The sequence below is a fragment of the Scyliorhinus canicula genome, chromosome 16 (genome assembly GCF_902713615.1).
Source record: "Scyliorhinus canicula chromosome 16, sScyCan1.1, whole genome shotgun sequence".
In the NCBI taxonomy this organism is placed as follows: Eukaryota; Metazoa; Chordata; class Chondrichthyes; order Carcharhiniformes; family Scyliorhinidae; genus Scyliorhinus; species Scyliorhinus canicula.
Genome location: NC_052161.1, coordinates 25,347,449 through 25,371,571, shown reverse-complemented (window position 1 = coordinate 25,371,571; position 24,123 = coordinate 25,347,449). Strand labels below are relative to the sequence as shown.

At 43.9% G+C, this 24,123-nt stretch overlaps 1 protein-coding gene across 7 annotated transcripts in view; it reads right to left on the bottom strand.

Moving 5' to 3' along the window:
* Window positions 1-24,123, bottom strand: part of ablim1b (actin binding LIM protein 1b) — a 408,263-nt gene that overhangs the window by 58,851 nt on the left and 325,289 nt on the right. For 5 of the 7 annotated variants that reach the window (XM_038773460.1, XM_038773458.1, XM_038773461.1 and 2 more), the window contains exons 9-12: window positions 15,671-15,748; window positions 13,754-13,909; window positions 12,567-12,614; window positions 2,021-2,056 (exon numbers count right to left, since the gene is read on the bottom strand). In XM_038773460.1, the coding sequence (XP_038629388.1) occupies window positions 2,021-2,056; window positions 12,567-12,614; window positions 13,754-13,909; window positions 15,671-15,748 (318 nt within the window). The remainder of the gene's footprint in view (window positions 1-2,020; window positions 2,057-12,566; window positions 12,615-13,753; window positions 13,910-15,670; window positions 15,749-24,123) is intronic. The other 2 variants (XM_038773462.1, XM_038773464.1) reach the window with 1 other exon arrangement.

The window sequence follows — 24,123 nt, the reverse complement described above, 5'->3', positions numbered from 1 at the left end:
GGGTGCATAGGTCGATTGTGAGATTCAATGGCTTTGGAAGAGAGTTTCCGAGGGTGGGAGGGGGGTGGGGGAGGGGAATAAAGACTTAAAACCAGCTTTCTTGGGTCCCTTCTTTAAAATCCTCAGAATATATTTTTGACTCAAAGGTAGCGGAGTAAGACTGATGCAGTGTGTATACCTGAGACAGTGAAAGAAAGGAAAAATGACTTCCTCGAGGGCACAGATCAATTGTTGATTGTGAGAGCACATCTGGTAATGCTCTTCATTGATTAAACCAAGTATCTGATTGTGCTATCTATCCTTATCATTTATCATGTCTGCATTCGGACTAATTATCCACCGCATGTGTGTGGTCGTATGACCCGATTGATTATAGATGTGAAAATAATCGATTTTATGTGGCACTTGGTATAGATTTCAGATCTGTCAATATGGAATGAGAATAATCGTAATTTAGTCATGAAAACCACTGATCAATTATAGAAACCTGTGAAATAGCCAATGGCAGCGACAGCTCAGTGCGTGTACATGATCTTGAACATACTTAAAGAAGTCCCTCAGGAACAATGTGCAGCACCAGAATGATAGTGTTTGGACTCATCCATGTGGACCCCCCCCCCACCTTCCAGGGGTCACCAAGTGAAGCTCACCACCTTTCGCATGGGGAAAGGAAGAAGGAAAGCTTGAAGGGTAAACATGATGCAACTTACTGTTAGCTGTGTATAAATTGCCTGCCACTTTACCCCGCACTACAACAGTGACAACACTTCAAGAATGTTTCATTGAGCTGTCATTCCCACGGCTCAGTGTAACCATGCATCAACTCAAAGTGTCCATCGGTTAGGGGATGCCGTTCAGATTGTGCCTCAGAGGTCCAGATGGTGAGCCCCCAACATTATATATGTTGCATGGAAGAATATTGAACGGAGACTGGGAAAACCGGTGACAGTGATTCATGTGCTCTCTCAGAAATGATTCTAACTGCTGAATATCATTAGGGAGGGGAGCTAAAAAGAGGAGATTTTTTAAAAAAGTGCCAATAATCATAATTCCTCAACAGTTGCATATTATATAGCTCTGAGCACATTACATTTTAAGAGTGTGAATGCCCAGGATTCATGAATGCTCCGAGCAAAAATTGGCACTGTTTGGTTATAAAAATAGACAAAATTTAAAAATTCACAGTGGCCCTAAACTAATAATTCTTTGGGATAGTTCAAGCAATGACCTTCACTCCCATTGGCTATTGATAGAGCCCCAAACAAGGCAATAACACTACATTGCTACTTTCACAAATGTAATACATTTCACATCAGTGAAAATACCCGATGCAAGCACTGTGAAATAAAAATTAGAATGCATATCACTGTAAGGAATTTGGTGTTCTAATTAATGGATACCTTGTTGTTAATGGGTATTTGTTTAATGGTTTAGTTCCTTCTATATTTGTTTTATTAAACCACGCTCACTAGTAAAGACTCAAAATGTCAGTCACACAAACTCAAAAAGACATTCAGTCGTCACTAGCAGTGTCAGCTTTGTTTTAGAAATCTTACAACAAAGGATAACATTTTCACAGTTACACCCAGAGATTATAATGCAATGTTAAAATACTAATTACAACAAAGACCTCCTGATAACTTGCTTTAATTAGGGAAGTTGTCCTGAAAAACGAGGCAACAGTAAATTTCAGGAGTGCCAGCATTTGAAAGGCAAAAGGCAGATAAAACCATTGAGTTGCAACCCTTCATCATCATCCACCTTTCCAGCAAAATATTACCTTGTCTTTTCCCTTTCAGATGCTGTTGTGCATTTCCAGCATTTTATGATTTACAGCATATCTACCATTAAGATTGTAAAGTGGGAGAGGGTTACATTTGGCTACAATGCAATGTGTTTTGCTTCAGCATCCAGGAAAAACTGTTCGGACAAACTGGTCCACTGAAGCCTACACCCTTGCATGAAGCAAATGAAGACCATGAAGAAGAACTGAGAACTGAATACGAAGGGATTTACTGACCTCGGTGGAAGGTGTGGGGGAAAGTGTCCTTGGCGACTGTGGGATATTAAAAAGAAAAAAAACAAGCATGTAAAACTATTTTCCTGGTAACATCATATAGAAACTGATCGTGTCTCTCAGAAAATAACTCACCACGAACCTCTCGATATGTTTCTGGAGTATAAATTTTTGAAACATAGACACTTTGGGATGAAAAAATGCTACATTACGATAAACAAGATGTCGACATTCATGCAATAATGATACTGATGCAAACCAGCAATACTGGAGGACAAAGTACATCAAAATGCATGAGGTAAGGCAAGCAGATACTAAACAGCCAGAATAAAATATGAAAATGCAAACTGAGCTTCAACTATGGACAGTGCAGACAGCGGTAGTTTTCTCGATTAACTGTGTAATTTGATTGTTCTGGTTTAGTAAAGGGGATCACGTCAAACCACATTTCTTGGAAAGTATGCAGTATTTGACGAGTAATGTGCCTTTTTCTTGGTTTGGACCATCTCCATAGCTGGTCTGAAATTATCGTCCCCATTAAAATGACCAGGCTTTCTCCAAGATATAAGATGCAAACTCCTCTCTATCTCTCTCTCTATTTCTCTCTCTATCTCAGTGATGTATTATGATCCCAGACCAGACCTCAAATGTGGCTAGGATACCGGACAGAAACACCAAAATTTTATTTTAATTTTGTAAGACTGTGAGGAAAGGATACCTCGCTCCAGGAGTTATTTCACAAAAAATAGGGATATGGTATTTTAAAACAAATTTTATTACTCTCACAGTATTAAACTATATTTAACATCACTCAAGAAAATAGCTTAAAATTATCCCTTAAACAATGTTAATCAACACAGTGACGCAATAACCCTTAACTGCTATCTTTATTCCCACTCAAGCAACAAAAGAAAATCTCAGTTCTCGTCTTTGAAATACAGCTGTCACTCAGAAATATAGGGGTGTTATTTGAAACTATTTAAAAGGAAAGACCTTAATCCTGTCAGAACCATGCAGAGATTTTGGCTGTATTGCTTCACAATCTGCTTCTCAGCTTGTTTCAGCTCACCTTCTAATCACACATTTCTGAACTGCTTGAAAAGAAACCGCTAATCTGTCTACAGACACATCTTTAACTGAACTCAATATAAAACTCAACTAAACTGCTTTTCTGCCAATTACCTGGTACCTTAGCTCCTCCCATTAATTACATAATTTTACCAACCTGAAACACAATGGGAAAGATTTACCCGCTCTTCAAGATGGCTGGAAACTCCGGTCCCATGCCAGCGCATGGGTTTCCCAGTGACGAGGGGTTCTGTCACCGGGAAATCCTATTGGCAATGGCGGGGTCAGTAGATCCCACTGGTGGGCCACCCCGCCACCAGAAAACACGCAGCGGGGTGGTCGGTAAATCCCATCGATGTATCTAATTAACTGCACAGGGATCCCCCTTAATCAAACAAAACAACATTTGCCCAAATTTTACGATGCCCTAATTGCACTCCTAGCATCCAAAACCTTTCAAACCAGGATTCTTTAAAAACACGACTGCAGCAGTCATGCACACCAACACGGCTTTTAATCCTTACTGCACCAAATCTCTATAATACAATATATCTGAAATACCTACATTCATCACAGTTGCCACCAAAGTAGACAAATTGGATAAAGAATGAAATAACCAGGAAATCTCCCATATTGTATAAAATGATAGAAAGTATTTTTATAATGATGGATTTTAGTATAAACATAGGTGGGATATTTTGAATAAATAAAGAACACTCCTGAAAACATTCCCTCCCTGATGAACAATAAGCTAGTACCTATATTCTCTCTCTCTTGTTAATGAAAGGAATTAAAGTTGTATTTTGCCAGGTATATTGTTAATTAATATATACTTTAATTATAACTTTATATATTTAGAATATATTTAGAACTCTATTAATACTCCCAATGTATCTTTGCCCTTAGAATCAGAGCTGCATTGCCGGCTAATTGAACATATGCTCAAACCGACATGATGTGTTGAATAAAAATGCTCTTTGGCAGGCCACTAACATTTCGAAGCAAACATGAAAGCTCATTTACCTTCAAGAATTTCAACACCTAAAATAACTTTTCACCTTCTTCATCCCCTCTACAAGAGGGGATTAACAATGGAGAGATAAGAGGGAATTAACAATGGAGAGATAAGAGGGAATTAACAATGGAGAGATACAAGAGGAGGTTTTGACATGGAGCACAACAGCAAACTGGTTTCCCTTTAGTTCTGCTCCCACCTGAAACTCCAGTTAGAACATGCAGCATTTGAAACCTAAATTTTTGGTCCAATGCTGAAGCGATGCTTGCACCCACCCTGATGATTCAGTACATGAAGGCTCTGAGCCATATAAAGCAGGAGGTTCACTGGCTTCAATCAGTGCTCAGCCAGCTGAGCTCATATTGGCAGCAGAGTGTTACAACTGGCTTCAGCTTCCTTGGCAGAAAATAGGAAAAATAAAGATCAGCCAAAGTTCTCAATCAGGATCGCTAGCTAATAAATCTTGTTGAAGCTCGACATTTGATGTTGAATGGCAACAGGACTTAGCTGAGCTACGATTGCTCCTACAATTGACTAGTTTGCCAATGCTCATTATTAAAACTTTCACATGGAGCATGATGACTTTGGTGAAGCAGAGATCACGTAGCACTCCTGGAGCTACATAATGACACGTTGATGGCAAATTAACTCTGGTAGGACTCAACCAAATGGCCAATCCTTATGCCTTGCTGTCTGATGTTCTGAAGAACTTTGATCTTTTGCACTGATACATGCGCCTAATGACACTGCGCTGTGCATTTTGAGTAATACAAAGGTCATGTAAAAAAAACCTGCTTTATCTTTGGAACACATCAATTTAAACGCAACAAATGTCCATTTCAAAGCACTTTAGCATTTCCGCATGTCTCCTGGGGAGCATTGGTCAAGTGGAGAATCATCAACCTTTATCTTTTTTTATTTTGCCAATTATGTCGCTGCTGATTAGGGGCTGAAATGGATATCAGTTAATATGAGCTGAATTGGACCAGCTGTATTTCCAGCGAGGAAAAGCTTCTTTCCTACCCCGAGCGCTTCCATTATTCTGGCCGATAGAAATGTGAATTCTCGCTGCCATTGACGTCAAGGGATTTGGGTCCCATATTTGGTTCGGTGATGTCAGCATCAGGCTTTCAAATTTCAGTGTAAATCTGCCATTGTCTTAGTCCGTTACTGTTGGGATGAACTTAGTCTGGGTTCTGTTCTTAAAGAGAGACTCCTGGGTAACTAGCCACCTCACCACTTCAAATAGCAGTATTGATATAAAATGAGGGAATCTTGCAGTTTCATGAGGAAAGTGCACTTTGTTCACTGTATTTCTGTTACTGCTATAAATGACAAAGACATAGCTGATCCAGATAAGCTAACACAGCAGGATAAATATTTTTGACCATTCTTTAAGAAGAGTACAGTAAGAAGTGCCAACAGATTTGTTTCAAATCACTAGCTTTCGGAGCACTGCTCCTTCCTCATGTGAAGGAGCAGTGCTCCGAAAGCTAGTGATTTGAAACAAACCTGTTGGACTTTAATCTGGTGTTGTAAGACTTCTTACTGTGCTCACCCCAGTTCAACGCCAGCATCTCCACATGTAAGAAGAGTGACCAATGTTGGGAGTTTATTACAGAACTGCTTCTATTTGAAGTGGTCCCATAAAATGTTGCAGGTGCACTGTTGCACAGTTTGGACATCCCTGATAATCGTAATAATTTAGAATAATCAGATCATTCAGGTTAAAAGAGGCCATTTGGCCCATAGTGCCCAGCTCTGGCTCTTTGAAAGAGCTGTCTAATTAATTCCATTATCTTGCTCTTTTTCCACAGCACTGCAAATCTTTCCTTCCATTACACATATCCACTTCACTCTTGAATGCTTTCAATAAATCTGTTCCCACGACTCTTTTGGGCAATGCATTCCAAATCGTAACAATTCGCCGGGTTAAAACAAAAGTCTCTTTCTCTCCCCTCTGGCTTTTTCCAAATGATCTTAAATCTTGTGCACATGTTGGAGAAGCCAGTATTTGACTTCTGATTGCAGAATTTCTCTGATGGCTGATAAAAGTGCGTAGAAAGAATCAAGTGGAAAACCACATCACTGGCACGTAAAGACGCACTAGGCCAGATACAATGATGATCAATGGTCAGCAGCAGCTGTTAGGGAGAAGATGCTTCTTGAGGTGATTCACTGCCCCTCTTCAGTCAATAGGAACATCTCATTTACATTAAAATTGTGCCATAAAATGTTGGGACTGCTATCTGTGTTAGTGCTGGTGGCAAATGCAGCTATAACTGTCACAACAGAGAAACAGATCATGTTCTGTATTTCTGTGCTGGCAGCAAATGGCTTTAGGTGGATGTAACATTTTATGAAGACTGACAGGTAGTAGGAGGTTCCAGTTCCTTTAGTGATGGTGCGAGGGAACTGCAACCGCTGCTTATGGATAGAGGATTGTGCATCATAAAAGCAGCAAGTGTCATGAATGTTGGACATTTTTATATAGATTGTAGTAAATATGTATATCTATATATATATATATATATCTATATCGATATATATATACCTGTTACAGTAATCTAGGTTAAGATATCCAGAATCCATGGCTATAAAATGTGCAATTCAGATGTTATAAAAATGAGATCATCATTCATTCAAACTGTTTATATCATTTATCTATATAGGGTTATTTTATAGAAAGAGGTTTCCCTGGGTTTAGATTAGCCTTAGTAAGGTAGGCATAGCCCAGTTAGTGGAATAGAGATGATGTGATTAATGGGAGGAGCCAGGTCTGTAGCAGGTAGTTTAGTTTCAGTCTGCCAAAATAAAGCAGAACTTGCTGGCAGTTTCCTGAAAGGATCTCTCTCTTCAGGCAGTATTTCCAATAAATCTCTATTCAAGTGTACATTAAGTAACCCTGTGTTTGCTAACTTCATTTGTAAGTGGCCTTTAACCTGTGATAGGCTTTTTAAAATTGGAGATAGAGAAGGTATCAGTTAGAAGTTAAAGTTTTTGCTTTGATTGTCAAGGATTGTTTAACTGTTAAACGCTATCTTTCTGTGATGTTAAGGTAGTTTAATACTGTGTGAATAATAAAGTTTGTTTTAATATAAAAGATACCTATTTGTCAGTGGAATCACTCCTGGAGCGAAGTATCCTTTCCTCACAGTTTTAGAAATTTATAAAAATGTTTGGGTTCTTGTCCGGTATCCTAACAAATGTTGGGGCTTGGTCCAGGATCTTAACGTAAGCCAGAGGGTCAAATGATATCTCAACCACAGACTGTGGCTAAACTTAAAGATTGTAGAGAAAACTTTGTCCATGGCACTCCCAGCGAATGAAACTTTAGGATGTTTAAGAGGAAAGTTTGCTTCTAGTGTATCCCCTGGGTATATAAAATTATGCACGGCCTACATAGAGTGGATCATAGAACATAGAACATAGAGAAATACAGCACAGAATAGGCCCTTCGGCCCACGATGTTGTGCCAAACTTTTGTCCTAGGTTAATCATAGATCATAGAATGTTGGACACTAAGGGCAATTTATCATGGCCAATCCACCCAACCTGCACATCTTTGGACTGTGGGAGGAAACCGGAGCACCCGGAGGAAACCCACGCTCACACGGGGAGGATGTGCAGACTCCACACAGACAGTGACCCGAGCCGAAATCGAACCTGGGACCCTTGAGCTGTGAAGCAATTGTGCTATCCACAATTCTACCATGCTGCCCTTATGAACAAATTAATCTACACTCCATTATTCTACCATAATCCATGTACCTATTCAATAGCCGCTTGAAGGTCCCTAATGTTTCCGACTCAACTACTTCCACAGGCAGTACATTCCATGCCCCCACTACTCTCTGGGTAAAGAACCTACCTCTGACATCCTCCCTATATCTTCCACCATTTACCTTAAATTTATGTCCCCTTGTAATGGTTTGTTCCACACAGGGAAAAAGTCTCTGACTGTCTACTCTATCTATTCCCCCCTATCTATTCCCCTGATCATCTTATAAACCTCTATCAAGTCGCACCTCATCTTTCTCCGTTCTAAAGAGAAAACGCCTAGCACCCTCAACCTTTCGTCGTTAGACCTACTCTCCTTCCCAGGCAACATCCTGGTAAATCTCCTTTGCACCTTTTCCAAAGCTTCCACATCCTTCCTAAAATGAGGTGACCAGAACTGCACACAGTACTCCAAATGTGGCCTTACCAAGGTTTTGTACAGCTGCATCATCACCTCACGGCTCTTAAATTCAATCCCTCTGCTAATGAACGCGAGCACACCATAGGCGTTCTTCACAGCTCTATCCACTTGGGTGGCAACTTTCAAAGATCTATGAACATAGACCCCAAGATCTCTCTGCTCCTCTACATTGCCAAGAACCCTACCGTTAACCCTGTATTCCGCATTCATATTTGTCTTTCAAAAATGGACAACCTCACACTTGTCAGGGTTAAACTCCATCTGCCACTTCTCAGCCCAGCTCTGCATCCTATCTATGTCTCTTTGCAGCCGACAACAGTCCTCCTCACTATCCACAACTCCACCAATTTTCGTATCATCTGCAAATTTACTGACCCACTCTTCAACTCCCTCATCCAAGTCATTAATGAAAATCACAAACAGCAGGGGACCCAGAACTGATCCCTGCGGTAGGCCACTGGTAACTGGGCTCCAGGCTGAATATTTGCCATCCACCACCACTCTCTGTCTTCTATCAGTTAGCGAGTTTGTTATCCAACTGGCCAAATTTCCTACTATCCCATGCCTCCTTACTTTCTGCATAAGCCTACCATGGGGAACCTTATCAAATGCCTTACTAAAATCCATGTACACTACATCCACTGCTTTACCTTCATCCACATGCTTGGTCACCTCCTCAAAGAAGTCAATAAGACTTGTAAGGCAAGACCTACCCCTCATAAATCCATGCTGACTATCCCTAATCAAGCAGTGTCTTTCCAGATGCTCAGAAATCCTATCCCAGTACCCTTTCCATTACTTTGCCGACCACCAAAGTAAGACTAACTGGCCTGTAATTCCCAGGGTTATCCCTATTCCCTTTTTTGAACAGGGGCACAACATTCACCACTCTCCAATCCCCTGGTACCACCCCTGTTGACAGTGAGGACGAAAATATCATTGCCAACGGCTCTGCAATTTCATTTCTTGCTTCATATAGAATCCTTGGATATATCCCGTCAGGCCCGGGAGACATGTCTATCCTCAAGCTTTTCAAAACGCCCAACACATCTTCCTTCCTAACAAGTATCTCCTCGAGTTTACCAGTCTGTTTCACACTGTACTCTCCAACAATATGGCCCCTTTCGTTTGTAAATACTGAAGAAAAGTACTTGTTCAAGACCTCTCCTATCTCTTCAGACTGAATGCACAATCTCCCGCTACTGTCCTTGATCAGACCCACTCTCGCTCTAGTCATTCTCATATTTCTCACATATGTGTAAAAGGCCTTGGGGTTTTCCTTGATCCTACCCGCCAAAGATTTTTCATGCCCTCTCTTAGTTCTCCTAATCCCTTTCTTCAGTTCCCTTCTGGCTATCTTGTATCCCTCCAGCGCCCTGTCTGAACCTTGTTTCCTCAGCCTTACATAAGTCTCCTTCTTCCTCTGAAAAAGACATTCAACCTCTCTTGTCAACCATAGTTCCCTCACTCGACCATCTCTTCCCTGCCTGACAGGGACATACATATCAAAGACATGCAGTCCCTGTTCCTTGAACAAGTTCCACATTTCAGTTGTGTCCTTCCCTGACAGTCTATGTTCCCAACTTATGCACTTCAATTCTTGTCTGACAGCATTGTATTTACCCTTCCCCCAATTGTAAACCTTGCCCTGTTGCACGCACCTATCTCTCTCCATTACTAAAGTGAAAGTCACAGAATTGTGGTCACTACCTCCAAAATGCTCCCCCACTAACAAATCTATCACTTGCCCTGGTTCATTACCAAGTACCAAATCCAACATAGCCTCCCCTCTGGTCGGACAATCTACATACTGTGTTAGAAAAGCTTCCTGGACACACTGCACAAACACCACCCCATCCAAACTATTTGATCTAAAGACACAAACACCACCCCATCCAAACTATTTGATCTAAAGCAGGGGTGGGCAAACTACGGCCCGCGGGCCGCATGCGGCCCGCCAAAGGTCTTTATGCGGCCCACCAAGATCAAGTCATAAAAAAAAATTTAAAATTTTTTTTAAAACAATTTTTTTTTAAATTTGTTTTTAATTTTTTATATTTTTAAAATAAGTTTAATGGGGGGGGCTGTTGGGTTACTGGTATAGGGTGGATACGTTGCCTTGAGTAGGGTGATCATTGCTCGGCACAACATCGAGGGCCGAAGGGCCTGTTCTGTGCTGTACTGTTCTATGTTCTATATGAGACGCCCAGAATCATAACCGGGTGAAGCGCCATTTTTGAAAAGTAGAGAAAAAGAGGTCTAAAGGCAGGATGCCGCCGGGGGAAGCGCTGAGGTATATGCCGCACGCTAATTGGTTACAACCATTGGCAGCACGGTAGCATGGTGGTTAGCATAAATGCTTCACAGCTCCAGGGTCCCAGTTTCGATTCCCGGCTGGGTCACTGTCTGTGCGGAGTCTGCACGTCCTCCCCGTGTGTGCGTGGGTTTCCTCCGGGTGCTCCGGTTTCCTCCCACAGTCCAAAGATGTGCGGGTTAGGTGGATTGGCCATGCTAAATTGCCCGTAGTGTCCTAAAAAAAAGTAAGGTTAAGGGGAGGGTTTTTGGGTTATGGGTATCGGGTGGATACGTGGGTTTGAGTAGGGTGATCATTGCTCGGCACAACATCGAGGGCCGAAGGGCCTGTTCTGTGCTGTACTGTTCTATGTTCTATGTTCTAACCGGGACTATTAATTAATACACTATGCGGCCCTTTAAAATTGTGAATTTCTGAATGTGGCCCTTGCACGGAAAAGTTTGCCCACCCCTGATCTAAAGGATCGGAAAGACATATTTCCCTTAACAGAGAGATCAGTTACCAGGGGGCGGAGATTTAAGGATATTGGCAGAAGAATTAGAGGGGAATTAAGGAGACACTTCTTTAACCTGGTGCATTAAAGTCTTGAACCCACTTCTTGAAAGGGAGGTAGAAACCCTTATCACGTTTCAGAAATATTTGGATATGTACTTGACATGGCGTAATCTACAGGGCAACAGACCAAGAGCTGGAAAGAATAATTTGTCTAGATAGATATATTTCAGTCGTCACAGAAATGATGGACTGAATGGCCTCCTTCTGCAATGTACATTTTCCAAGTTTCTATGGTAGAAAGAATAAGCAGAGGAAATTTACACAAATGCACCAAGTCACTGCAAACAGCCACCCCAGGTACTCAGTCCCTCCCTCCGACATTATAACATGTCGAAACTGCATGCCAATCGCAACGTGTATTTTCCACAGACTAAGAATCTCAGCACACAACTTTCAATAGATTTAGTTAAGAATGGTAGAAGCTCTAGTTATCCCCATTCAATTGCAAGTCACTTTGGGCCTGTTTTGTCGAGCATGCATTGTAACAAGCCAGATCATGCAGCAATTGAGTTTTTATAATGAAAATGTTTTGGTCTATTTCAAAAGCTTGGAGGTAGATTATGAAACTGATTGTAAAGTATTACAATGGAAGTGAGTGATTATTTATGAGAATATATTAAATGTTAACTCGCTATAAACCCAGATGACCATAGGCTGCCTTCCCCTTTGAGGGGGAGAGCTGACTGGTGATTTAACCTGGGGACCACTGCTCCTCAGGCGATGGGCAAGATTGAGAAGGCGGGGCCTTCATGAATAACCTCAGCCGGTACGGGAATTGAACCCGCGCTGCTGACCTTGCTCTGCATCACAACCAGCTGTCTAGCCAAGTGAGCTAAACCAGCCCCACTCCGACAGCCCCCTGTGGAAGTCGCAATGGCAGGTGTGCAACACAAGCCATGATTTGGAGGGTTAAACAACATTAGGACTTCGATTTAAAAAAGGGTTTAAAAAGTTTGAAAAATTGCTTTAAAAATGAGACCGTTTTGACAGTAGGGATAGCTCTGTCATGTATTGTTTCACGAGGAAACTCCCCAGCAGGAATTAAAAAAACATTCTTAAAAATCACGCCTTCCCTTCAATTATGTGTTAATCCTGTTGGCAGGGTCAGTAGAAAGGTGCTTCATCTCTGTGATGGGACTCACAAAAATCTGCAACTCCCCTTTAATTTCTAGTGGCCAATTAAGCCATAATGAAAAAAGGCCAATTTCAATTGTTAGTTAGTTTATGCCTAAGTTTTAGATGAGAATGTGGGGGTGGAAATGTTATCCAGATTTTACCCCCAGTTTCCTGCAGATTTCTATTGACCATACCTATTCATCTCAGAAACTGGCGAAGGTTAATCAAGCTTCAATGCACAAGGGTTCTTGTGTAAAACAGGTATTTATCACCAACTTACAATTTCACTTTGGACAAGCGAGCCGTTGTCACTTCTTGCGTATTGAGACTGTCGACAAAGAATCAGCTTTTAACATTCGGCATGGAGTGTCAGTCTATACTACTGATCCCGTTCCTGCTCTATGATTTCAAGTGCATAGCTTTAACATACAGAAACCCCACCTTTCGTTGGCACATATTTAACAACATTTATGTTAAACCTTTGTTTTCTTGATTGCTTAATGTGTGTGAGATATAAAGGGGGCTGATCATTGTCTTCTTACCACTCGTGTGCACAGGGCAGTAAGGGACAAAACCTGCATTAAAAAAACGTAGCACCTGCCCGCCCATTGCTGCTTCCGAAACCCGCCCACAAACCCTGTGTGGTAAAGGCCAGGAGGTAGCCATAGAACATAGAACAGTACAGCACAGAACAGGCCCTTCGGCCCTCGATGTTGTGCCGAGCAATGATCACCCTACTTAAACTCACATACCCGTAACCCAACAATCCCCCCATTAACCTTACACTACGGGCAATTTAGCATGGCCAATCCACCTAACCTGCACATCTTTGGACTGTGGGAGGAAACCGGAGCACCCGGAGGAAACCCACGCACACACGGGGAGGACGTGCAGACTCCACACAGACAGTGACCCAGCCGGGAATCGAACCTGGGACCCTGGAGCTGTGAAGCATTGATGCTAACCACCATGCTACCGTGAGGCCCCACGTGCAGCAGTAAGTAAATGGACCATAAATTACAGTCAGGTTAAGCTGGAGGAAGGTTTGGCAATGACTTTTACTTCATTATTTCTGAGACCCTTAAACCTTAGCGGCTCCATTAAGTTCAACTATTTGCTGCTTGGTAAGCATTGTTTACGCTTCAATCTACCGTGTTAGCCCCTCACGTGTTAGGCCTATCCCATTTATGGGGTTGCTGCAGACTCGGTTCAGTCTGTGCCACGTCAGCCTTCCTATCGTCCAGGAGCAGCACAATTTGTGCTCACAGTTTACATCCTAAATTGAAGTGAGCCCCAACCATAAAAATGGATCATTGTATGACAGGTGGAGAGAACATCTCATCCACCATCTAGCCCAGGTACGCCAGATTTGAAAACTGACCCCAAAAATGTTTAATGGAACAAATACAGGACAATGGGTGAGAGTGTCAGAAAGTGACATACTAAGAGCAGTTAGTTGTACTGTACCTCCGCCATGCTATGACGCTCATGTCTATCCTCAAAGGTAGCGCCAAAATATGGCTCATAAGTGATTAGGTCAGGGCGTTCGATGTCATAAATGGCCTTAACTTTGGGGATGGCAGCCAGGTCCTTGTAGTCAAGAATCTCATTGTCCACTTTTGCCTGGAAAAACAAAACATACAACATAGCTTAAGCAGTGATAGGTACATATTCACATTTCTCAACCTCAGTTGAGGGCATGAGGTAACAGTCACCCCGTGTCTAAAGCAGCAGTAATGGACATCGCAGTTTCAAATGGAATAGCCTAATGTTTTTGGTTTATGTTTTTTGAGTGTATTTTACTTGATTAAGTAATTAAACCATCATAGTATGGCAAAGGGTCAGTGCAAAGTGAAGCTCGATCTACTCCACTGTAAACACTCACATTCAGGCCAATCCCAGCCTAAGTAGACCACTCTCAGGAGTTGAAGTGATGTCAAGCCCATGGCTGGGAGATTGGAAATAAAAATGTATGTGAACAGCTAAATGCGCTGCTATTTTCCCATATATCCACCAAGCATTGCTTCTTTTCCACTCATTGGCAACTCGCCTTCAGGGAAAGCAGAGCCTCATGAAAACGTGCCAAACTAGCAGCATTTTGCCATAATATTACTGTCAGTAAAGACAGAAACAACATCAAAAATCAAATGTTTTTGAGACAAATCAAATGAAATTGCAGCCTCAATACTGCATCCACATTGCGCAACTTCTTTTTAACTTGCTGTCTGGTAAGTTATCTTGTAATTTTTTAAGTCTTTACTTTTTACACCAACTTTGGCTGCTATCAAAGCTACTTTCTCATATCAATCGATGATAGCTTCATGGACACCATTATATTCCAGATTTTATTCATCAAATTTTTTTATTCTATCATCTGACATGATGGGATTTGTCTCCAGGGCGTCAACCTGGGCCTCTGGATTACCATTCTTGTGACATTGCCACTCAGCCACCATCTCCCCAATTTCTAAACACTCCATGTGAGCCCTGGCCATACCTAACATACAAGGTGCTCCCAGCATCTCAAGTTGTGAAGAAATAATTACAGAAAACGTGACATATAATGTCATTTTGGTATTCCTCCCTCACTGCAGACTTTACCTGCGTTGTGCTGGTACATCCGGACCAAGTTCAGATGAATACCCTCCACCTAATATTTTTCAAACACTTTGGGCGGGATTCTCCGACCCCCCGCCAGGTCGGAGAATACTCGGGGAGCGATGCGAATCCCACCCTGCCGCCTTGACGCCGGCTGCTGTAATCTCCGGCGCCGGTTTTTAGGCGGGGGCTGGGTTCACGCCACGCCGGTCGGGAGCCGTTGGCAGCGCCCCCCCCCCCCCCCCCCCCCCCCCCCAGCAATTCTCCGGGCCCCGATGGGCCGAGCAGCCGTCTGTTTTTGGCAAATCCCACCGGCGTGGGTTACACATGGTCACTGGCAAGTAAGTCGGCTGGGGTGGCCCTCCGGTGGGGGGGGGGGGGGGGCGTGGGGGATTCGGCCCGGGGGGGGGCCAACGGTGGCCTGGCCCATAATCGGAGCCCACCAAACAGCGGGTGAGCCTATGCCGTGAGGGCACTCCTTCCTTCCACGCCAGCCCAGAGAAGAGAATCCCCCATGCATGCACCAGAATATGCCGTTCTGCGCATGTGCGGAACCACGCCGGCGGTTCCACGCATGTGCAAGATCACGCCGGCCCTTCGGCGCATGCACAATCTCGTGCAGTCCCTTCCCGCTGGCTGGAGCGGCGCCAACTCCGCACTTTCGGGGGCTGTTGACGCTGGAGTGGTTGGCGCCGGTTCTCCCGCCGGCGTGGTGTCTTCATCCCCAGAAGGGAGAATCCCGCTGACTGAATTCAAAAGCAAAAAAAAGGTGTCCGAGTTACTCACATAAATTGTATGGCCAGGAGAGCCAGGTATGCTAGAACCAGGTCTGGAGGAAATACTTTCAGAAGAAGATCGTGTTGGCTGCAAATAAAAAAGGAATTAAAAAGCAAAACACAAGTTAGCTTTCCAAAGGTTAACGATTTGACACTGTGTGACAAGACAATCAAACAATGAAGCACGTCATGCTTTGAGGCAAAAAAGTGCGCAAGTTGCGGTCGTTCACTGAATTTAATATCTTGAGTCACGCTAAAGGTCTCCATAAGTTCTTTTTCCTTTCTGACTTTCAACATCTGAGGCGCTGTAATTCAGCATTCCTCAGTGGCAATGGCAACCTCACTTTTGGCAGGAGTCCAGCTGGCCATGGATATTCAGACCATCAGCCCAGGTTAAGGTCTGGCGGTGTCAGAGAGGTGGCTGGAAGCTATCTCTGCAACATTGCTGCTGAGAAGGAATCGTCCAGGCCAGCATGTCATTCAGTGAGTCTGACAAGCAAATTTATAATAATAAGAAGAAGAATAAGCTTTATTGTCACAAGTAGACTTATATTAACACTGCAATTAAGTTACTGTGAAAATTCCCCAGTCGCCACATTCCGGCGCTTGTTCAGGTACATGGACGGAGAATTCAGAATGTCCAAATTACCCAACAGCACGTCTTTCGGGACTTGTGGGAAGAAACCGGAGCACCCGGAGGAAACCCACACCGACACGGGAAGAACGTGCAGACTCCGCACAGACAGTGACCCAGGCCAGGAACTGAACCTGGGACCCTAGCGCTGTGAAGCAACAATGATAACCACTGTGCTAAATTACAACATCCTCGAAGGAAGATAGAAACTGCAAATTATCTTGAAATGAAACATTTTTAAAACGGCTTTAACTTTGGTGCAATTGGCAGGAATGACTTTATTTTTTTTCCCCAATTAAGGGGCAATTTAAACAGGCCAATCCACCTACCCTGTATGTCTTTGCTTTGTGGGGGCGAGATCCCTGCAGGACCGGGGAGAACGTTCAAACGCCACATGCATCGTGAGGCAGCAGTGCCAACCACTGCAAAGCCGAGCTGCCCCAGCAGGAATGACTTTAAAACTGTTTCAGATTGCCATGAAATAGGTTCATTGGACTTTTGTTACATTGTGCTTGATTAGAGTATCAGACGTGTAGCAGCTATCACTTTAAACTGGATGAGACCAATGTTCCAAAACCATTTCCGGTGATAATTTGTGGATCATTATCGTAACTTTAAAGGGAGTATTTACGTGCTACCACTTCAGGCATTCTGGCAGCTGCAGCCTTCCTGAGAAGATGCCAAAGGTTGCCAGCTGCTAGCAGTGTAGAGCCACAAGTATTTCAATCATGGAACGAGGGCTCATTTTAAAAATTATTTACTGTCAATGCAGATAACCACCTGATCGTGTACTGTGAAATGGGAACGCACAGCGGAATTTTGTTGTGCTGGCAGGGGTTCCGCTTGCTAGTTGGAGAACTGATGAATTAGGAGGAGTAGGCCACTCGGCCCCTCAAGGCTGTACTGCCATTCAATAATATCATGGCTGATCTGATTTCTCCAAATTCCTGCCTAATTCCTGAAACCCTTTGCTCCATTACTCATCAAGAATTTATCCGCCTCGGTCTTCAAAATATTCAAAGACTCTGCTTCCACTGCTTTTTGAGGACAGGGCTCCAAAGGCTCAGGACCCTCTGAGAGAAAAATATTCTCCTCAGCTCTCCCTTAATTGGGTAATCCCTTTATTTTTAAACAGTGACCCGTGGTTCAAGATTCTACTACAAGAGGAAAATCCTCTCCTCATCCACCTAGTCAGGATTTTGTGTGTTTTAAGTCACTTCTTACTCATCTAAACTCCAGCAGATAGAGACCTAGCCTGTCCAATCTTCCCTCATAAGACAACCGGCCCATTCCAGGTAATAGTTTCATAAACTTTCTGGAAGAAGGCCCAGATCTCCTTTTCACGACTCCATCCCGGAGCCATTAAATCCTGCTGGGCTCAGAGATAATTGGGTTCAAGTGGCTCATCAAAAGTGGAGTTGCCTTCCCATTAATAGTGGATGTGTTCCCGTTTCAGACCCTTGCCAGCCCCAGGAGACAGATACGTGGCCTCCCGCACGATTCTTTGGGCCTGCCTGCAATCTTGCCTGCTTCAGCAGGCTCCATTCATATCCGCTCATGTTTTCCATTCGTAACAGGTTCTTTCCTTTCCTCCTACCCAGCTAAAAGGATCAACTTTAATTAATTTTCTTCCATTCGTACACCCGCCATTCGAATTGAAAGGGTGAAGAGTTGAACTGCTCCCCATTGCTGCCAATTGAGTTTTGCTTCACATCTTGCCAGAAAATGTGAAAGGTTGCTTGGATGAGAAGACAAAGGGTGGACCACTGTCCCTTCAATTTTCCAGTCACCTTTGCGAAGGAAGACTAATCTTACCCCCTGTTCATCCTTACAGTGACAAGGCCGTGCTGAACTTGCCATTACAATAAGTTGCGTTGCCTAGATTCCACACCACCGTATCACACAACCTTTAAAATATCTACTTTCCAAAAATGCCACATAGGAACTATTTAGAAAGGGCCAATTGACCTGTTTACCATAGCAATTAAAAATAATCTGCATGACTTTTCACGTGTTCCAATTGAGACAACTATGGGTTCTGCGGACATTCGCATTTTCTATTTAAACAAGTCTGTTGAAAACCTCAGAAAACCCGTCCAGTGGATTACCCTTCACGCCAATTAAAATATCATCTTTCACTTAAACGCTTTGAATTCAGAATGAGCTACATCTGCTCAATTATACATGTATCCAGTTAATTACAATAATAGGTCTAAACAAAACAAAATTCTGCTGAGTGTGGCAGTTGCCGTGTTGGCTGCAATCACAGTACTCTCTTGCTAAATGTTTTAATGACCATCAAACTGTTCTCCTGGCAGACCATTTAGATGTTGCTGTAATTTACTCTCCACCACATTGTCATTTCCTCTTACGGTTGTTTCATAATCACGCAGGCTTCACTGCAACTGAGTACAACATAGAAGTATAAAATCGGGTTTGATGTAGTGTATTCACTTAATATGTCAATGGAAAGAATTTTTTAAATGATCAACTCCAAATGTACATGCACACCTAATTGAAACAGAATTCTAATGCATTGAATCATTTCCTCTTTCTAAAATCCTTCAAGCAAACTGTTATAACCTGCATGGGTCTTACGGGGTAGGGATGATTAACTACCCCGTGGGTCTTGCAGAATACGAGTTCCCCCGATAAGGGGCCCTTAACAATACATGGCTCTGTATCAATAGAGTCGGCCAGTAAGGCACTGACTAGCGAAGAGCCAGTAGATAACTACTGGCTGGAGCTGTACATAACAGTAATTGTAAAATAAAGTAAGTTTATGTTTCAACCTACTCAGTGTGGACGCTTCACTGCCCTTACAAAATTAACATAGGAAAGACGAACTATTAATGCTTCAAGTGCTCCACACACTGAATATGGTTAGTTTCAAACACACCAGTTACCTTGCACTCATTATGGTGTTCAAGTTAGATACAGTGCCAATAAAAGTAATCTAATAGCCTCAGGTGTTAGATTATACCATTTCCTTGTCAGTAAAGATTTTACCTGCTTACTTTGATGCATTAAGAAATAGCTTGGGTGGGATTCTCCGTCCCGCCAGACCCGCTTTCTGGCGCGGCGGCGGGGTCCTCTGTCAATGGGGTTTCCCATTGGGGCAACCCTTCACCATCGGGAAACCCGTGGGTGCGCTGCCGGCGGAGCAGATGACAGAGAATCCCGCTGCTTGTTTCTTTGCAAATAAATAGCATCACTTGGTGGTTTACTACCCCTATTATAAAAACTGGCCCTGTAGTTCTAATTTGAAGGAGTAACCTTGCCATACAAGTTATTGGCAAAGTTTTTCAGTGATACATAAACCAAAACATCATTGACCCTGACATATTGAGGCTGCCTGCTTCACTGCTCAATTATATAGAAATTGTGCTGTTTTTACAAAAAAAATATATCAGTAAATTATCAATTCCCTGCCAAGGTTTGCAACACAGCAGAGATCTCACCCATCACAGTATGAACAGTCCTGAAATGTCGTATTGGAACCCAGAAATGGAGATTACAGCTTGTTCAGAAACTGAAGCTAGTCAAAACTGAACAACACGTTTTTATGACTGTTAATGTAATAACTAATAGCACACTAAGGTGGGTGTTACAAATTAGCAAAAATACTGCATCACATCATGAATATAAAATATGTGTAAGAAGTCTGACGAGCAGATGGAATTCATTCACTTTCTTTCACTTGATCTAAAATTAATTTTTGTCTTAAGGCTCCTGGCAGTAAAACCAATGGACAGGAAATTGTATGGGAGCATTGCCCAGGGAGCATTGTTGATTAAACATGATCTTTTATGTTATGAAATTCTACACAAACCAGTTTTTGATGGAATGTTCATATTGTTTTGAGCATTAAAATATAGATTTCGGACATCCGGTCATGGTCATGTGGTGAATGGTCACGCACAGGGGAGCTCCAGCTTGAAGGTGTTGGTTTGGCCACTTTATACCCGTCAATGGGGTAGATCCGGCAGGAACGCGGTGCAGAAGGTGTAGAGGGAGAGGTTCTCCGGAAGATTGACAAGTCTGCTGGCTACCAGACCCAGCAAAAAACAGTTAAAGATCTGGCTAAGGAAGTGGAGGGGACCTGTGGCATAGCAATAATTGTGAGAATGGTGGAGGAGGAAGGGTCATTGCCAGTGGGAGAGGCCCCAGATGGAGCAGTTCATCAAAGAGGAATTTCGCCAGCAAAGGAAGGAGATGCATGATGACTGGTCAAAAGCCGTTGAGGGAGTAATAGCACCCCTGTGAGGATCGATGGACGAGGTAGAGAAGTGCCTTGGGGTACAAGGAAACGCAAGGTGGAGATGGTGGTGTCGGACAAGAACGATCAGATCATGTCCCTGGTGGGGGTGGGGATCCTGGGCGATCTGTGCAAGTCGCTGTGAGTGAAGGTGAAGGAGCAGGAGAACAGGTCCAGGCGGCAGAACCTACGAATTGTGGGTCTGCCAGAAGGTGTGAAAGGAACAAAATATATATGGAGGATGTTGGCTGGGTTGGTGCAGGAGAGAGTGCTGAATAAGGCCCCAGAGGTGAACATGGCCCACAGGTCTCAAAGGCAGAAGCCGAGAGCGGAGGACCCTCCGCAGGTAGTGATTGTGGGGTTGCACAAGTTCGTGGAAAAGGAGAAGATCCTGCGGTGGGCCAGGGAGAAGCAAGACTGTGAATGGGATGGGAACCATGTCCGAATATGCCTGGACATTGGTGCGGAGCTGGCAAAGAGAAATTAACAGGGCCAAGGCGCTGTTGTACTGAAAGAAGATTCGGTTTGGGGTGCTGTACCCGTCAAAACTGTGGGTCATATTTGAGGGCCGGGAGTATTATTTTGAAACATCAGAAGAGGCCATTGACTTTATAATAAACGATAAACTGAGGGAGAACTAAGAGTTAGTGTGAGCTGGAGGTGCTATATCTGCAAAGGTTGGATGTTATGGCTATTATGTGTTGTTGCCAGAGTGTGTTTGTTTTTCCCTTCTGTATGTTATAAGTTTGTAAGGGGGTGATAAAACCCCCCCCCCCCCCCCCCCCCCCCGCACCGTTTGTGCTGATTTTCTTTTTAGAGTATGTGTATAAGGTGGATTTGAGGATTGATTTCATTGTGGTGAGTTGAGCGCTGTTGATGGGGGTGGGGGGGATGATGGGGGTGGAGTATGCAGGAATTGAGATTTCAGATCAAGCCCCACATTGGCTGGGAGACGTTGAATGCGCAGTCCGAGGAGCGAATATCTTGGTCAAGGCATACAGGGATAGGGGGAAGAGAGAAGAGCACGGACGGTTGCTGGCCGAGATAGTCAAGGTGGACAGAAGATACTCTGGGACTCCGACTAAGGAGTTGTTGGCGGAGGGGAAGAGATTGCAGGGGCAGTTTGATAGGTTGATGATGGGAAAGGCGGTGGGGCAGTTATGGAGGGTAAGAGGGGTGCAATATAATTCTGGAGAGGAGGCGAGCCATATGCTGACCCACCAGCTGCGGAGGCAGGAGGCGTCCAGGGAAATTCTAAGAGTGTGAACCGAGAAGGGGGAGGTAGTGTGAGTGCCGGGAAGAATAATGAGGTTTGCAGGGCTACTTTGAGAAGCTGTACAGGACCGGGCTGGGTGGAGAGGAAGGGGATATGGGACAGCTTTTAGATGGGTTGGTGTTTCCAAGGTTGGAGGAAGAGAGGCAGGCAGGCGTTGGAGGAGCGGCTGGGGCTGAGGGAGGGGATTGGCAACATTCGGGGGATGAAGTCGGGGAAGGCTTCAAGGCCGGACGGCTTTCTGACATAGTTTTATGAGGCGTTTGCGGCAGAGTTGGCACTGCATTTGTTGGGGCTGTTTAGTGAGGCATTGGAGCAGGGAGTGCTGCCAGAAACACCGATTATAGGCGCTGATTATGCTAATCACGAAGAAGGGGAAGGATCCGCTAGAGTGTGGGTCATATAGGCCCATTTCGTTGTTGAACATAGATGTGAAAGTGCTGACTAAATTAGTGGCGAGGAGGATGGAGGGATGTGTTCCAGGGATGGTCGCTGAAGATCAAATGTTTTTTTTAAAAGGGCAGGCAGTGATCTAGTAACATCAGGAGGCTGTTAAATGTGGTTATGACTCCATCAGTGGGTTGGTGCTGGATGTTATTGTCCCTATGAATGCAGAGAAGGCGGAGTGGAGGTATTTATTCGGGATCTTGGTTAGGTTTGGGTTTGGCCTGAAGTTTATGGCATGGGTGTGTCTGCTGTATGTCGCTCCGGTAGCAAGTGTATGTACAAATGGAGGAGGAGTCCTGTAGGGGTTCCAGTCTGAGGGATGTGGTGACAGCTCCGCTGCCAATTGCTCTGGGGAAATATACATGGAGCCCGATGGTATAGTCGATGGTCAGGATATGGAATTAGCTGCAGAGACACTTGATGTTGGAGGGGATGTCAGTATTGACACCGCTATGCAGAAATCATAGGTTTAAGCTGGGGGACATGGATGGGATGTATGGGAGGTGGAGGGAGGTGTGGCTGGTGAGGGCGAGGGACTTGCACCTGGAAGGGAAGCTTGCAGGCTTGGATGAGTTGTGGGAGAGGTTTCAGTGAAAAGAGTGGAGGACGTTTCCCAGGTTGTCGGGTTACACCCTATTAGAGCAATTGCTGCTCCCGGATGAGTTGGGAGAGAGTCGGATTGGGGATATATGCGGGTGATTGAGGGACCGAATGGTGAGGATCAAGAACAAATGAGAGGAGGAGTTGGGGAGAGATAGGCTGGGGATTGTGATGCGAGGCGATGCGTAGGGTGAATTCTACCTTCTCCTGTGCTTCGACGAACTTAATTCAGTTCAAGATGGTGCACGCGGTACATATGATCCGGGCAAAGGTGAGTAGGTTCTTCGATGAGTGCGAGAAGTGTGGGCAAGGGCTGGCAAATCATGTGCACATGTTCTGGGGTTACGAGAAGCTGGGGGGATAATGGCAATGGTATTTGGGTGTTATCAAAGATTGTGGAGGTCAGGCCGGACTCAGTGGAGATGATCTTTGGGGCTTCGGAAGTGCCAGAGCTACTGGAGGGGACGGGGGCCGATGTTGTGGTCTTAGCCTCTCTAATTGCCCGGTGAAGTATCTTGTTAAATTGGAGGTTGGATACCCCGCCGGGGATGGCGGCCGGGCTGGGGGACCTGTACGACTTTCTCCGGTTGGAAAAAATTTAATTTGAGTTGAGGGAGTCAGCGGAATTCTTGAGACAAGGTGGGGGATGTTCATGAAGATGTTTGAAATAAAATATGTTGAAAAAAATAAAATATAGATTTCAATAAAGTGCAATTTTCAATAAATTGGAATATGCTAAAAGGAATATGGAATGGTGCATACTGACTCTGACTGTATTTTTAAACAGGCAAAGTCCCCATAGACATTCACTGTTTTCTCGTGTCATCCTTGTTTGCTGAATCATTTGGGGCCAGGTGCGTGAGATACAACCCTATGAGTCATCAACAGACAATGTAAATGTCTGAGCAAGGGCAATGGATTAATTGGAACAAATGTTTCATCGGTGGATTAAATGCTCTGTCACACATTGAGAAAATCAGGCTTAATGTTGACTGCCTGATTTTGCTCACTGAGTTAGCTCAGTGCTGGTGGCCCCCTCACAAAACGCAGTGAGTGAGTGAGTGAGTGTGAACAAGCAAACCTGTTCAGGCAGAGTTGGCTGCATTACTTTAGGTGTTGCCATTTAACCATCTTCATGGGTGAATAATTATTTCCAGATCCCTCTTCCTTCCGTAAAAGAGACGAGTAAAAACGATTTCCATCCAACCTGTGTTGCTGCCAACACCCCAGGTGGTAGAACCTCTTGCTCAA